The sequence below is a fragment of the Crocodylus siamensis genome, chromosome 9 (genome assembly GCF_052110815.1).
Source record: "Crocodylus siamensis isolate JL-2025a chromosome 9, ASM5211081v1, whole genome shotgun sequence".
Classification (NCBI taxonomy): domain Eukaryota; kingdom Metazoa; phylum Chordata; order Crocodylia; family Crocodylidae; genus Crocodylus; species Crocodylus siamensis.
Genome location: NC_143403.1, coordinates 58,439,663 through 58,456,064, shown reverse-complemented (window position 1 = coordinate 58,456,064; position 16,402 = coordinate 58,439,663). Strand labels below are relative to the sequence as shown.

The 16,402-nt window shown below is 51.0% G+C and overlaps 1 protein-coding gene across 2 annotated transcripts in view; it reads left to right on the top strand.

Moving 5' to 3' along the window:
• Nucleotides 1-1,892: 1,892 nt before the first annotated feature.
• DGCR2 (DiGeorge syndrome critical region gene 2) overlaps nt 1,893-16,402 on the top strand; it is a 75,679-nt gene continuing 61,169 nt past the window's right edge. For both annotated transcript variants that reach the window (XM_090062731.1, XM_090062730.1), the window contains exon 1: nt 1,893-2,249. In XM_090062731.1, the coding sequence (XP_089918857.1) occupies nt 2,171-2,249 (79 nt within the window). In that variant the 5' untranslated portion in view covers nt 1,893-2,170. The remainder of the gene's footprint in view (nt 2,250-16,402) is intronic.

Genomic DNA, 16,402 nt, shown 5'->3' with positions numbered 1-16,402 from the left:
TTGGTTAAGTGCAATGCCTCATGTCATATACAGAGTTCTGTGCAGTAACACAGGGGACTCCATTTGGACTGTAGTAACTGGATCTTTTCTGAAGTGCTCTGTATTCAGAGCTGCTGCTTGCAGCCATGTGTGACATCCAGGCATCCTGGTTTTCTCTAATTTAAAAAAAAATCTAAAGTTTTCTGATTTAAAGTCCTGCCTCCAAATCCATATTTCCCCACAGTTAAAACAAAACACCATATAGTGGCATTTCATTTTAATCGTAGAAAAATGTGGATTTTAGGGGGGGTTTTTAAATCAGAAAATTTTGGATTTTTTTTTTTAAATCAGAGAAAACTAGGATCCCTGGGAGGTCACCTTCCAGACTGTCCCTCCTACACCTTTTGTCCCAACTTGCAAGCTGTGGCACACTTGCAGGTGCTGCTCAGTTTCCCCGCCCAGCTGCAGAAGGGCTTCACAATCCTGTTCCCTCCTTTTGTGCTTTCTCTTTCCATGAGGGGAACCCACATAGGACAGGGGAAGCTGGTTGCATGCAACAGTGATGCACAGAGGCAGATCCACAGGGTGTGTATTGGTACACTTCCAAAGGACCCTTTGCTCCCTCTGATTCCTGCTCTACCCAAACTTTAAAACCAACTGCCTTGGGAGAGGGCAGCAGCATTTCTATCCTGGCAACCCTGAGGGAGTCACTTGACTTCATGGCTCATTGTAACAGACCTGATTTCTGCTCATCTCTCTTCACTCCACACGTGTTAACCACCCTTAATGACCTTCTCTTCTTTTCAATGGCCCCGATGCTCTGCTCCTCAAACTACCCATGTCCACAATGCTGCTATCTCTTAGCCCTTCCTGCCAACTTCTCTCTACTCTTTCCCAGCCTCGCAGACCCAGCTAAAAACCCTGAAATCAGGCACGGTCATATCGACTCCAGCCTGGAAATGCCTGCTGGGGAAGTCGCCGGCGGTCCTTTGAAGTTGAGGATGATGTCCGTCAGGCTTGGTGGGTCCTGTGGTGACTGAGGAGCCTGACTCTGGATGCCCACGCTCTTCGGCAACGGGGGCATGTTGCTGCACGGGGGAGTGGGATTTGCTGCTGTTTCGCCTTGGTATCGAGTCTTTGGGACTTGAAGCGTCACGCGCTTTGGTAGACCAAGCAGCGCGATGCCGAATGGTCAGCAGCTTGCTCCTCCCAGCTGTTGGTGTCAATGCCTCTGTGCCTGAGGGTGACCCTGAGCGTATCTTTGTACTGTTTCCTTTGGCCGCCCTCACAGCGTTGGCCAACGGAGAGCTGGGAGAAGAGAATCTGGCAAGGGAGGCGGTTTCGTCGGAGTTGACTTCTCAAGAGCAAGGCTTCAATGTCGGAGGATGCTTGCGCTGGGGCGTAGCCGAGGGGCTTGAAGGCAGCTCGAGTTTGCTTTACGTGTGGGGTAAAGCTGCGTCTTTTGTTGTGGCGGCCACGGGAGCAGCAAAACTGTGTCGCTTTACTATTTTCATGCTTAGCTGGCGGTGTGTTTAAAGGTAAGGCGCTGGGGGGGCGAGGGGGGGCAGCTCTGTGCAGGTGGCTACCCAGCGATACTTATTTGTGCTTTGAGCTTAGTCGAAGGCAGAAAAAGGCTGCAGCACAGCCCCCATTTTTCTCCAGCTAAGGAGAAGCTGAAGCGTTGCTGGTCTGGGCCTGGGGCAGCTGACAGGAAGGCACGAGCGCAGCAGAGGCCTCACCTCGCCCCTCAGCGCCCGACTGCAACCGCCCCGCAGGTGAGCAAGGCCCCGCCTCTCCCGGCTGGGGGCGGGGCCGGCGGCGCCTCTCACCTTATGTAGCAGGCGCCTATGCAGATGAGGCGGGCGTCAGCCCCGCCCCCCGGCGCTGATTGGCGGAGAGCCCCCGGCGGGGGAAGGAGGCAGAGGGGGCGGCCGCCATCTTGTGCGTAGCTGCAGCCCGACGGAGCGGCCCTCGGTGCGGCCAGCGCTGCCCTACGCCCCGCCCCGCTCCGCTCCGGCCACCAGCCGGCGCCTCCTGTGCCCCCGGGCGGGCTGCGAGCCGGGCCGCAGCTCGGCAAGGACAGCTGGCTCCCGTGGGGGGGCCCGGCGCGCACGGAGCCTCGGCGGCCCCGCCCCCGCCCCCTGCCCGCGGGTTTATGGTGCTGCGCTGGGGGAGGATGAACGGAGGATAAATGGTGCCCAAGGCGGACAGCGGCACCTTCCTCCTCCTCTTCCTCCTGGTGCTCAGCATCACCGAGCCGCTGCGGCCAGGTACGGGGGCCGCACGGGGACACAACGGGACGGGGGACGGGCGGCGACCCCCGCGGAGCGGCCTCGCATTGGGCGGTGGCGCCGTGACGTAGGTGGCGCGGGGGCTGGGGTTGCCCTGGGCTGTGGGGAGGGGGCGCAGGCACAGGTCATGGGGCACTTCGTGAGGGCTTGGCATCTACCTGCCCTGGTGCACGGGGTTGGGGGGGTCCTGGCCCCAGTCTTGGGGGATGGGGGTGGTGGGAGATCTTGGCTGAGGTCTGGGGTGGGGCAGCACCCACCCACAGGTCCAGGGAGCAGCTGTGTGGTGCCATTGTCCAAAACCGTTGGTCATTGTGCAGGATTATGGGCATCCCATGGTGCTGGGCCCTTCTCTAGGGGTGCTGCACAAGCTATCATGCCCAGGGGAGACCGCCCAGGTGAGGAGATCTGCTGGGCAAACTTCCCACCTGGGTCTGCTGTGCCTGTGCCATTGACGGTGGGGACTTGGCTTTCCCCCATGTCCGCCATAGTCCTGTCGGTAGGTAGATTCCTAGTTGCTTCCTAGTCTAGTTACTTTTTCTTCCCACTTGGATTTACCTGGAGTGCACCCAGACTGCAGTGTGGGCTTTCATAGTATGGGGACCTTGGCAGAAGGCAGTATCCATGTGCCTTATACATTGGTTGTGATGTTGGCCCATAATGGGGGATGGCTCAGTCTGCCTCCAGCTATGGGCTTGGGAGCTTCTTTCCTAGCTAAGTTGTGGATGAAAGGGGACCCTTGTCTGTTCTTAGCTTCCCATAGCAGCCTTTCCTGCCAGCCCCTGAGCAGGTTTGAAACCAAGTTGGATTTGATTGAACTAGTTTCCCACAGGGCAGAACTTCACTGAATGCATGTGTTGGCTGATCTGTTTCTTGCCAAGCACTGCGTTCTGGGGTTTGCGAGTAAAGAACTTATAACTTTTTGAATATTTAAGTAAAAAGCATGGAGTGCTCCTGTTAATTAACATTGAACATCTCCATGTGCTGCGGAGGTATGGGTTGGTTTCCATGCTTGCTTTTTCTTTATTTTATGGGACTTGTCACTTAAATGCCAAGAAAATGTTCCTGGCCAAAACTGGATCCCTTTTGTTTTTATCCTGCAATTTGTTTTTGCATACAATTTGGCGAGCTAAAGGAGAGGGCCCTTTGCTTCTCCTTTCCCACTTCCTGTTTTCAGGTTCTGTTTATTTTGTGCTTGTGTCAAGAAAAGATCTCAATAGTTGTTTATCAAGGAACTACAATTTGAATAGATATTATTTGTCATTTTTTGGAGTTGCTGCTTCTTATTGAACAGTACCTCCTTATTACATTCTTGTTTGTGGGTGCCCTGGCTTCCTAGGTGGAGATGGGTAGAGCTGTCATAGTGTTTAAATTCTGATGCCTCGGAGGAATGGTAGGAAAGTTGAATGAGGGTTGGGACCCAGCTGGATTTGGAAGACAAGAAAGCTGCCTTCCTGATGCCCTAATAGGAATGTGCTTGGCCTGTTTACAACTGGGATAAGTGGTAGTATCCCTTACCAATAACTATAGATTACCAATGTCCTTGTGTTTGCCTTTGTCATAACTTTTTATGGAACTTAGTGTTGGGAACTTGCTTACAGCATAGTATTACCTTATCACAGTTAAAACAGCAGGGTTTCATTCAATCCTGGAGACAGCCACAGCGTATAAAGTTCAGTGCTATGTTGAAACTGGATTGTTGGTTTTATGGACTAGAGGGATACTTGGTTCATTTAAATAATAATAAATAAGCCTGGCTAGAAACTTGTGAAATGTAACAATCAGCTGAATTTCTGGTTACAAATACCCTGTAGAGATTCAAGCTTTCTGCATACTCTTCCAGGTTGTGAAATTTGACCCTGAACACTGGTCTGATGTAAGTGATCAGTGTAGACTAGTAGAAATTAGTAAAACAGAATGTTCCCTTGTTGGATCAGACCATTAGTCCTTCTAGTGTGACATCACGCCTCTGTCAGTGGCCAGTCCTTGATGTGTCATAGGAAGGTAAGACCTTCACCAGGGTTTGTTGCACTGGTGCAAGCTTCTTTTCACACTGGTCCCATGTGTCTGCTCTGAAAGTTCGTTCTGGTATAGCTAGGACTGTGAACACTTCCCCACTGGGGACAAACCCTAATTCCCCTTTCTGAAGTTGGATAATCCTAGCTTTTGAAGTCTCCCTTCTCTTTGAACTGTGTAGATGTGTTAATGTGAGGTAATCAAATTTGGACACAGTGTTCTGGGTTCAACGTGCTGCTGTTAAGGAATTTCAGGAACCCTGAATATGCATCCACCTGTTGTATGTGCCTTAAATGTTAATGCTCTGTGGGCAGTTGTCTTCCTTGAGCTGTCCATGGTGATTCCCCACCTTTCTCTCATAGGAACCCAGAACTTTAGAACCTGTCACTTTTTCATAACAGCTCTAGTCTGTGTGCCAGTGTTACTCTCTTTAAACTTACATAGTTAACATCCAGGTTACTGGCTGCCAACAGATGAAACTTCATTCAATACATGAGATAAACACCTGAGTCTATTCTGATGACATTAAAGGTGCAGACTGGAAAATGTTTCATTTGAATGTGTTCAAAGTTATCTTGTGTGTGTTGGTTGCAAAGCTATTGTGAGTACTTTGTATCTGCTGGATGTCAGTAGCAGGTGGGGGTGCATGTTCTGAGGAGAGACTGCTTGCTTGCTTTTGGGGAGGGGTTCAGCTAAGACTTGGGATCTGAGAGTGTTTCTCTAGTAATGCCTCTCTTCCCACTTTCTTAAGTTGTGGTAACCCTCTCCTAACTGTAGGAAAGTTAGCAGCAGCATACTTGGCTTACTGGTTTTAACTGTGGCTGCTACAAGAGTAGTGTGAGGCTTTCCCTCCATAACAAGGACTCGGTGTGCTGCTCAATATAGTGCCAGTCAAGTCCATTTTTGTGCCCACGTTGTTGCTGTATCTTAAATCAAGACTAGCTTTCATTTTTTCCTCTGCCTCAATGCCTTATCTTTTTTGATAGGCTGAAATGAAATAGCTTGTCTGGATCTACTCTTGCATCCCTAGTGTTGGGTTTGCTGTGATTCCACCAAACACTATGGCAGTGTGTTCCAGAGGTGTCTGGAGTCCCAGAGAGCATTTAGGCACCCAGCTCATCTTGAAAATTCACAGATACCAAAGTGCTCTCTGGGTCTTTGAGATTTCTTCGTACCATATTCAAGTTTGTTCTGGCCTCAGTGCTTATTACTGTCTAAACTATTTGTCAGTAAAGTGCTAACTATTCAGGAGGCATTACCTCCGTGGCCTAATGTTTGCCAATCAGCTTGGCTTGGCTGTATGTTTGGAAGCTGAAGATGTGGACTTTGAAGCTTGAAATACCAGATCTGGCCACTTGCACAGGTGCTCAGGGAAAACTGGATTTGAAACCTTCAGAATTCAGATTTACTGTTCTTCTTTCATATGACAAAAATGGGGTATCTTTATCTTTGTGCACTTTGGCGTTTTTGTCAGTTTGGGAGCTCTTGGCTGTCCGATGTTACCAGGGATCACTACGTGGAAGTGGCTCTCACCGATGCCCAGATTTACTGCTGAGTGAACCATACTGGTCTTTTTAGATATCGCTATTGGAGATCTTGCAAGTCAGATTTGGTTAACGTTGGTTATTGTATGCTTTTTCAAAGCAGCTGTAAAGAAATTGCTTTAGCTTACATGACTAGTCAGTCGAGTAGCCGAGTAAGTGTTTTAAAGACATGTTTCAGTCAAATCTTAAGTGAGTCATGATTTAAATTGCAAGTTATTAGTTCTGCATTGGGCTGGTTGAATTTAAACGTCAAAGAATCCCTGGCACATTTTAAATAAATGCAACAAAAATGTAATCTTAAAGAAACAAATTCAGTTGTAGAGCACTGTTTGAGAATAAGTAGGAAATGAAGAGAACTAGCGTCTCCATCATTGTTCATTTATGTTGTTGGTTTCTGTTCTTAGAATGTTTCCTGCTGTGTAATACATTAATATGACTTGAAAGTACAAACTGCTGCTGCTTTTTTTTTTTTAAAGTTGTGTGGAGCATTAATTAAGATTATCACTGCTAAAGGCAGTTAAGTATTTTACATCTTTCTTAAAAGATATCACTGCTTAGTAATGTAGAACATTTAATGGGGACAAGCTTTTGTATTGGGTTTTAGCAATGTATTCTAGTACAAGCGCTTATGAATGTAGGTCACTGGGCTGTCTTATCAAGCCATTCATGAGACAGCTAATAGCCAATTGAGTTCTCTTTTTTTCAGACCCTCCCCCACCCTTCCATGCACTTAATCTAGGTAATCAAAGTTACCTAAAGGAGATAATTTTCTGTTGTTAAAATCTTGTGTCGCTGAGCTGATCAGCATTAGTTACAAGACTTGCCAGTGCAGGTTGTTTAATTAAAAATTGATCTGAATCTTATTTTTAGCTCTGAGGTTAACATTTTGATAGGCACTGATGTCAGCTTTAGGTGAGTGAGTCTTGTTCCAGGATTTGCCAAATACAGTGCTAGTATAACGATACGTGATGTGCATTTAAATTTCTGAAAGTTTGATTTTTGTCTTCTCTCCTGTCCTCAATAATTTCTTAACACCACTTACATAATTAGACTTTTCTATAGAATAATAACAAAGCCCTTCAATTGCCAAGGATCTAAACTGTGCACTTGACCTACTTTTTTGAGATAAGGGAACTTAATCACAGATAAACACTGTCCAAGGAAAGATGGCGCACTTGAACTCTTATTGAATGCGTGTAGAAAAGGATGGTCCTTGTTGCCTCCCTTTCCAGCTGAGTACTCTGTTCAGTGTGGGCTGGGGATGGGTTCTTCCTTGGTTTTACAGGGTTTTTTTTTTCTTTCCTTTTGTGGAGGCCTCATCCCCTCACAGTGTAGAATGTAGGTTAGAACAGGGTCAGGCAAAATATGGTTCGCAGGCTGGATTTGGTATGCCAGGCAATTTTATCCAGCCGGTGGGCTTATCCTACCTTCCCTTACCCCACACTCCCACATCCTGCCCCTACCACTTCCCACATATGCACATACCCCGCAACATACCCATACCACCCCACACAGCCACATCCACTCACAACCCCCCACACCCCATCACAGACGCATACCCACCCTCCAGCCACACCCCACACTCCCCTGCACACAATATACAAGAAAAAGAATCTCTCTTAAGCTATTATATGTCATATGCACACCATAATGGTGGCATCGATGCACAAAGCACCAAGATGGCGAGCCCCACCCTCCTTCCTGCAGCCATCACAAAAGGGTAAAACAAACTCTGCCATACCACTATTTTCATTATCAGAGCGTCACCAACATAGGTGAGGTCGGCCAGTCTGCAACGCCAAATGAGGCCCGAACACAGAACCCTGAGAGGTGATAGGTGAAAACAGCCAGCTCACGGTTGAACGCGTCACCTGAGTGATATAAGGGAACGCACAGCCGCACCCAAGCGAGGTCATTCATCACCTGCTTTGATTATCACAAGGGACGCTAGCCTGATCACCTAGCTTCTGCCTCCCATTTGCGATTAGCAACCGCCGAACGCTGCTTCATTGCCGGCCTCGACATGATTAGCAGTCTACTTCTCTGCATCTCGTCTCTCTCCTCAATGCTCACTGTGAGTAAATAAACCTCTACCTTCAACGACTCTCCACCTCCGTGACTATCACCTCACCGCCTACTATCAGGCGATGTGAGCTGGACTCGTGTTAACCATCCCATAGAGAGCTAAACAACCCTTCTAACCCCACTGTTCCGGTCCCTTGCGCTGCGATCGGACAGCAGCGTGACATGGCGTTACAAACAGGATTCACAGATCCGCTAGTGGCCGTCTGCCCCTGGGGTCGGGGCTGCTGTACCACCGATGATCATACAGAACTTGGGGCGCATATGAGTTACCACTCTGCAAGCCTGGCCCCAAAAGACTGTCGAGGGTACTTCTCTCTAAAGAAGGGTCAAAAGAAATGGGCCTTTGAGGGGTCACCAGCTGCTCTCGGCTGCCCACTCTCAGACCCCAAAACCCTGTTCCACCCAAATGATGAGGGACACACTGTCCTTGAAGAAAGTTAAGGGGTATGGGACAGGAGACCCCCCCACCCCCACGCAGACATGGGCCAGAGGTCTGTGACATCTAAAAGATCTAGGAGCTCCCATACCAGTTGATAATTTCCGTTGCCCGCCTGTAAAAGAATGCTCAAGGGGGCACGAAATGGCCGGGGATCTCATCAGTGACTTGGGGATGCATGGAAAAGCCGTGCACAAATGGACTAGTCCAACCTGAGACAAACATAAGTGTCTGGGTATCCTTTACTAACACTTTGTAAATGTCGTGCGCTCATATTCCGATCTCGAGTCGGAGTTTTGTGAGGCAGTACAGCAAGCCGCAGATACAGAAAAAGAGGAAGTGCCTCTGGCAGAGAAGGCACAGCCACCCGAAGCCGCGCCTCCCATGCCATCTGCCCCACCTCCACCATATGGGGGCCAGGACGTAGAGCTATCAAAAGGGGCTCTGCCTAGCCTCTACCCAGAACTACCTCACCCGCCAGACTTGCCGCAACCAGTCACAGCCCTCCCGATCAACACTAAGGTCACGGTCGGGTTAGATGGGCACCCGGTAACGACGACCTCCTGGCGAAGCAGGTCCCGGGCGGAGATCCGTGACCTAATCACCTCCACCACACGCCATCCAGGGGAACCACCGCTAGTCTGGCTGGGCTGGATGGTTATAGACTATGGTTATGACCGAGTCGATCTAGAAGAAACCACCATGATGTTATGCAGTCCCATCTGGACATCCGGACTGGAGGGAGTGAACGTTGCGGCCCATAATCACAAATGGCCCATATCCCTCCCGGCATTGGTGATCATGGCGCTATCAATGACACCATGCATGGTCCATGAGGGGCCCCAGTCTACAGCAAACTGGGGACGGGACTCATTAGCCAACTACATTGTAGGTTTCAGTTGCTACCATTGGGACCCGATCATAAATCCAAGGGGGCAACTCACGAATGCCCAAGCGCATGGAGTGCACCCCCACCAGTACCTTAGTGACCCGGGTTCAGTCCCAATACTCATGGCAGGGGTTACCGCCGCCTGCGACCTCTACTGGCCCAATGATCCCACTTCCCACCTGTGGCTTCATACTTTCTGCGGACAACCGGTCAGTAGCATCCCAGAGGATATCCACAAGCTGCAAGTGGACACCCCATTGAGTGAGCCCGCTCCGTCTGTAATGGCTGCCTATCCGTTTAACTTTGACCACAGTTCACGTGGCTACCCACACAACCATGCTGGGCACCAGCACTGGGAACGCGAGCCTCAAGGACCACTGGAGCGAACGCCGAGGGAGTGGGCCATGTTTGGGTTCCTCCTAAACCAAGGAGGGATGAGTGAGCAGCAGATACGCTGCCTAGATCAAGACACCCAAGAGAAGCTCACGTCAGCCCTAGGATTCCGTTGGGATGATGACAACAGAGGCGGTCTAAGAGAGAGTGACGCATCCAAAAAACAAATAGCGGCTGCAAGCTCTGAAGCCCGACCCGGAGACAAGCGGCTGTATGCTCCCCTATGGTATCTCACCACCCGACTGAACCAAAGACCGTACCCACTCCGCACCACACGCTTCTCGACACGGGCGCGCAAGTCAATGTCATCACCCCCTCCTTGCCTCATATGCACACAAGAGCAACCATCTTCATTCGGGGACTAAACGTGACTGAAAGTGTTCTGGTGGTCAAAGTATTAGTTTCACTGTTTAAGCTACTCAGGGCAGCGGCCAAACCTTTGCGAGCCGTCCTGGGGAGTCAAGTACTGCTGGGTGTGAATGGAATATGACATCTACACCTCCAAGGACCCGTAATGCAAGCAGTCCCCACAGAAGAACAATCGCCGATCCCGTTCACTGTCAACGCCCCAGCACATCGGCCGGAGCCGCTTCATTTGAATTCTTGGAAATTTCGCCCTATTCCAACGAAAGGGCCCTTAAAAGCCAGCCTAGACAAACTGCTGAAATCCCTTCTCACACAAGGTGGGCTAGAAATAATTACTCAATCTAAATACCTGTCGGGATGGGGCATCGCTAAGCCATCAGACCCCTCCCAAGCCAGGCTTGTTGTGGACTACCGAGTTGCAAACAGCCGCATCAAACTGCTTGCCACCCCCACGATGATGTCTATCAGCCAGTTACTACACGATGTATGCCTGCACTTGCAATCATGGGCCTGCGCCATCAACTTAAAGGACATGTTCTTTTCCATCCCCTTAACAGACGACGAAGGCTCCTTAACATGTGCGTCAACAGAGTTATGTATAAGTGGAAAGTATGCCCTCAAGGCTACTGAAACTCCCCCGCAGCAGTGACGAGGGCATTAAGCCCGGTCCTAAAGAGCGTGGTCCCTCCGAACTCTGCAGATTCACTCTTACATAGGTGACATCCTCGTGATGGGCCTGAACTCTACTGCCGTGCAGGAAACAACTGAGCGAGTCTCCTGCGCCCTCGCTCAAGCTGGATGGACCATCAACATGAAAAAGTCCATAAAAAAAACCCAGCCAACAGTTCACCTTTTTGGGAATCGCACTCACCCCCAAAGGAATTTCGATCGAAAAACCGGACCAATTATCTTGTTGGAGGGAGCGATGACCTACAACAAAGAAACAATTTCAAGAACTCCTAGGTCAGCTGATGCGAGGGGATGAAGTGGCGGACCCACACCTACACCGCTTCATCCGACACCTCCAGAAGAAGATGCGTGGCAGCTCCTGGCATCCCTGGACATCTCCTGGCATCCCTGTTTCTGGGACAGCTCAGACGAAAAGAAGTTTGACGAGCTCCTTGGGTTTTTCTGCGACCCACCAACACTCCACAGTTTCTCCCCATCCGAAACGCTGCAGATCAGGTACGCGTGGTCGATCAACTGTCCCTGGTGGTGTGCAACGCCGAAGGTCACCCCGTGTACTACAACTTCACAGCTATTGCTGGTGAACAGCACCAGTACGGACTAGGCCTGGCTTGTCTAGCCGTCCAACTCGCGGAACCCTTCTCGGCGCAACAAGGGGTGATTCTCGGCCTGAGCGCAGAAACCATCCCAGCACTTGACCCAAACAGGTCCTCCACTTGCTTCAATGGACTCTTAACGACCTGAGCCAAGTTAGTCAATGAAACCCATGCAAGGTGGAGCCACTGGCAGTTTAAGGAGGACCCTCACCCAGTAACCACCTGTCAGGAGCGTATCGTCCTGTACAGAACAACTCAACCAGCGTGGCTGGCCTCAGACGGATCTACAAAGGTCTCACAGAAATATGGAGCGACGTGTCAAGCATGTGACTGGATGGAGATCCAATACGTAGGCTGCGACACCAGTGCCCAAACGCTAGAGCTAATGGGGTTCCTGTGTGTTCTTCAACACATTTCGACCACCCATAACCCAAGCCAACCACCGTGCATCATTGCCATTGACTCTGAATACATCTACAAAATGTGTACCGGTGGCGGAACTTCCACTGCACATGTTCTGCTGTAGGCCACCATCCTCGACTTAGTTAAAAGCCTCCACCCTGCTCCTTTGATCAAGCACACCCAATCTCACTGCCCCGATACGGACCCCGTTCATGCACACTTGGACGCAGAACTCCAAGCTGCCCCAGCCAGTGTTCTTGAGCAGAGCCCGACCTCATCTGATCACCCCGTTCAATGGCTACACGAGTTCTGGGGTCACCCAGGAGCAGCAAAAGCCCACCGACGGTGGCGGCATTTAGGAGGTGAACCAACAGAAGTGCGAGCCCATCAGTGGGTAGCCACTACCTGTCGGTGTGCGGCCTATCAGGCCAATAAACCCACCACCTCCAAGTGCCACGAGAAGAGAGCGTTTGGCTCACTGCACTTTAGCTCCGGAAAAACTTGGCAAGTCGACCTCGTCAGCCCCCTCCCAGGTGCAAAGAGCCACCCAAAGGGTGTAGTAGCCATTGACCTCGGGACCTGCAACATAGCATGTGTTTCCCTCAAGCGCACTACAGCCAAGGATGTGCAAGGTGCCCTTCAGCAAATCATCCAGTGGTGGGGAGAGCCAGCCTAAATCCAAACTGACGGAGGCCCCCCATTCACTAGTAAACTGCTAGACTGGTTTGCCTCGGCACGCAGCATTGTGCTCCACACGCATCTACAATACCACCCAGAGAGCAGCGGTGTGGTCGAAAGGGCCATGGGGTGCTCAAACAAGCGCTCCGCACAACGGGAGGGGGTAGTTATAAGGGGTGGGAGAGACGCCTCCCCAAGGTTTTAACCAACCTCAATTCCAACAAACCACACTGGACGGTAAAGCCCCTTACGCCACCAACCCCCTGGAAACCTGTGTATGCTAAGGGAGATCTTGTGTGGCTTATGATCCCCAAGGGGCCCCAACCCTCGACCCCGGTAGAGGCCACTGTCCTCGAGCCCGCTACATACCCCAATACGTACTGGTGTGACGGCCCTATGGCCCGTATTTTAACTCATCACAATTGGCTAAGTCGGCGAGAAAAACATTTGTCATAGCTTCTTGTTTTGCAGGAGCGGGCTCCTCGAGTTCTTTTGCAACCCACCGACACCCCACGGGGTGACCTTCGGCATTGCAGGAAAGACCATAGTTCGAAAATAATGCATTCCTCACCACCCTTGCCATCCTCTTGTCCAATTGTGCGGGCAACATGTCTCAACATAATGGGACCTTCGGTGCCTGTATCTGAGCTCCGAGGGGGTCCGCAGACCTAACGCTCTCCTTTACCCCCTTCATTCTAAATTCCACTGACGCGGAGGAATTGGCAAACTCAGCCACATGTCCCATGTCCCGCCCAGAGTCACTAGATGGAATCCAGTTAGGCCCTCTCAACTACACGGGAGGGGGACTCCCTATCGTTCAGCTTACCAATTCCGCGTCCTCCAGCAGAGTCACCTGTACAACAACAATTGCCGCTGCTATCCTGCAGTTTTACCCAGCTGCAAACCACTCAGACCCTCAACTGTTCATTAACCTGACTGTTTGGGCTGCTACTGCTGCGGGTCAACCAGAACATCGGCTACCCAGTGGAATCCGAGTTATGTTATCTGCGTGTTATTCCGCCCATCAATCATGCGGTATTAGTGCATTGACTGACGGCCTCAAAGTTAATAGTACCCTCATTTCAGAAATGCAGTTCAGAAACTTCTGTACCCAATCTGCACGAAGGATGATCTACCCAGAAACCAAAAAAGGACAATCGGCAATAACAGGCAACTGCCCAGTCCTGCCAGGTTCCAGAAAGCACAATCAAAAGTTACCATCCGGTTGGATATGGTACAACCTCAATATTCACCTAGCTTACCTTTTCAATCCCAAAAAAGTCGAAGGGTCAGTGGACATTGGTTACTACAGCCATAGGGTCCCCCCACTTTTCTTTCTATGCAGAAAAGAGTACGCACTGCAACCAACATGCACGGGGACCGAAAAAACGAAATGTCTTGGGGGGAGATGTCACATCTTGAGCAGCTGGGAACCAATTTCCTAAGTGTTGGAACCCCCTCGCACTCATGAAGCTTGTGTATCTCAACCAAGCTTTTGAAACATTTGGAAACTCTACCCGGACAGGTTTCCAGCGTGTGTGTCTTAATCACTTAGGCCTTGACTACCTTCTGGCGACAGTGGGGGGATTATGTTTCATAGTTTCATAGTAGCTAGAGTCGGAAGGGACCTAGGTAGATCATCTAGTCCGACCCCCTGCCTTGGCAGGAAAGAGCACCGGGGTCAGATGACCCCGGCAAGGTGCTCATCTAACTTCCTATTAAAAATCCCCAGGCTAGGAGCCTGCACCACTTCCCCTGGAAGCTGGTTCCAGGCCCTAGCCGCCCTGACTGTGAAGTAGCGCCTCCTAATATCTAATCTAAACTTACCCTCCGCCAGCTTGTGACCGTTATTCCTGGTCACTCGTGGCAGCGCACGGGGGAACAGGGACTCCCCCAATACCTGCTGATCCCCCCTGACCAGTTTGTAGCAGGCCACAAGGTCCCCCCTTAACCTTCTCTTGTGGAGGCTAAACAGGTTCAGGTCCCGTAGCCTCTCCTCATAAGGCCTGCCCTGCTGACCCTTGATCATACGAGTGGCCCTCCTCTGAACTCTTTCCATATCGTCCACGTCCCTCTTGAAGTGTGGCGCCCAGAACTGGACGCAGTACTCCAGCTGCGGCCTGACCAGTGCCGCATAGAGGGGGAGGATCACCTCCCTGGACCTGCTCGAGATGCATCTGTGGATGCATGACAGGGTACGGTTGGCCTTCTTGACTGCCTCCCCACACTGCCGGCCCATGTTCATCGTGGAGTCAATGACGACTCCAAGATCCTTTTCCGTCTCCGTGCTGGCAAGAGGGGAGTTCCCCAACCTGTAAGTGTGGTGCCAGTTCTTCCTCCCCCTGTGCAACACCTTGCACTTATCAGTGTTAAACCCCATCCTATTCTCATCCGCCCACCGTTGCAACCTGTCAAGGTCAGCTTGTAGCCTATTGCACCCTTCTAGTGCACCCACATCCCCCCACATCTTAGTGTCATCAGCAAACTTGAACAGGGTGCTTTCTACCCCGTCATCCAAGTCACTGATGAAGATGTTGAACAGTGCGGGCCCGAGGACCGAGCCCTGCGGAACCCCACTGCCCACGTCCTTCCAGGTCGAGAAGAACCCATCCGCTACCACCCTCTGGGTGCGGCCCTCCAACCAGTTGGCGACCCATTTGACCGTGTGGGCATTGACACCACAGTCTCCCAGCTTTTTGATGAGGACAGGGTGAGAGACAGTGTCGAAAGCCTTCCGGAAGTCCAGAAAGACTACATCCACAGCAACCCCTGCGTCTAATGATTTGGTGACCTGATCGTAAAAGGCCACCAGGTTGGTCTGACAAGACCTGCCACTGATGAACCCATGTTGGTTGCCCCTGAGCATGCATTCCCCCGCAAGGCCCTCCTGGATGTGTGCCAGGATAATTTTTTCAAAGAGCTTACCCGGGATTGAGGTAAGACTAACTGGCCTGTAATTTCCCGGGTCCTCTTTTTTTCCCTTTTTGAAGATAGGGACCACATTGGCCCTCTTCCAGTCCTCCGGCACCTCGCCAGAGCACCACGAGTGCTCATAGAGCCACGCCAGGGGTCCCGCAATGACCTCGGCCAGTTCCTGTAGAACCCTAGGGTGAAGATCGTCCGCACCAGCGGACTTGAACACGTCCAGCCTCTCCAGAAGTACCCTAACTAACTCCTCGCTAACCCCTGGCCCAGGCGTGTCTCTCCCGGGGCCCGAGGGGGGCCCAGCAGGGAGGTGGCTGAACTGGTCCCTACTTAGGAAGACAGAGGCAAAGAAATCGTTAAATATGTTAGCTTTATCATCTGGCGTGATGACTAAGTTGCCCATCGTGTCCTGCAGGGGCCCCACATTACCCGGGACCCTCTTTTTACCCCCTATGTATTTGAAGAAGGACTTCTTATTGTCCTTAATCCGGGAAGCTAGTCCTATCTCCATCTCTGCCTTGGCCCTCCTGACTGCCCCCCTACATCCTCGGGCGACTGTAACATAGTCCTTCTTGGTGATGACCCCATCTCTCCATTGGGTATATGCCTCCCTTTTAGCAAGGAGACATTCCCGGATGCTCTTAGTGAGCCATGGGGGTTTATGTGCCCTCCTGCTCCCTTTGACCCTTGTTGGGATTACCTCCCTTTGGGCATGGAGGATCGTCTCCTTAAGGAGCAACCACTCACCTTCGACATCTGATTCCCTTCCCCTCTGGGTCCTCAGCGCTTCCCCAACGATCCTCCTTAGAGGATGTTAAACCTTAGGAGGCATCTATAACAACTCTGCCCCTCGCCTGTCCCTTAACCCACGTGAGAACTTTGCGGACTGTTGCCTGCGATTCTACGTCAACAGTTTCAACCTCACCGATGTTTTAGAAGGAACAGACGTCGCTCTCAACCTCACGCACCAAGCTCGCAACGTATGGTCAAACCTCGATTGGATGTTTGGCTGGCTCGACATGTTTGGCCTTGGACACTTGAAGAAACTAGCGCTAACTGCCCTGATTATTTGCGTGGTAGGTATTGCCGTTTGTTTGTTCTGTTTTTTCTTACAGTGG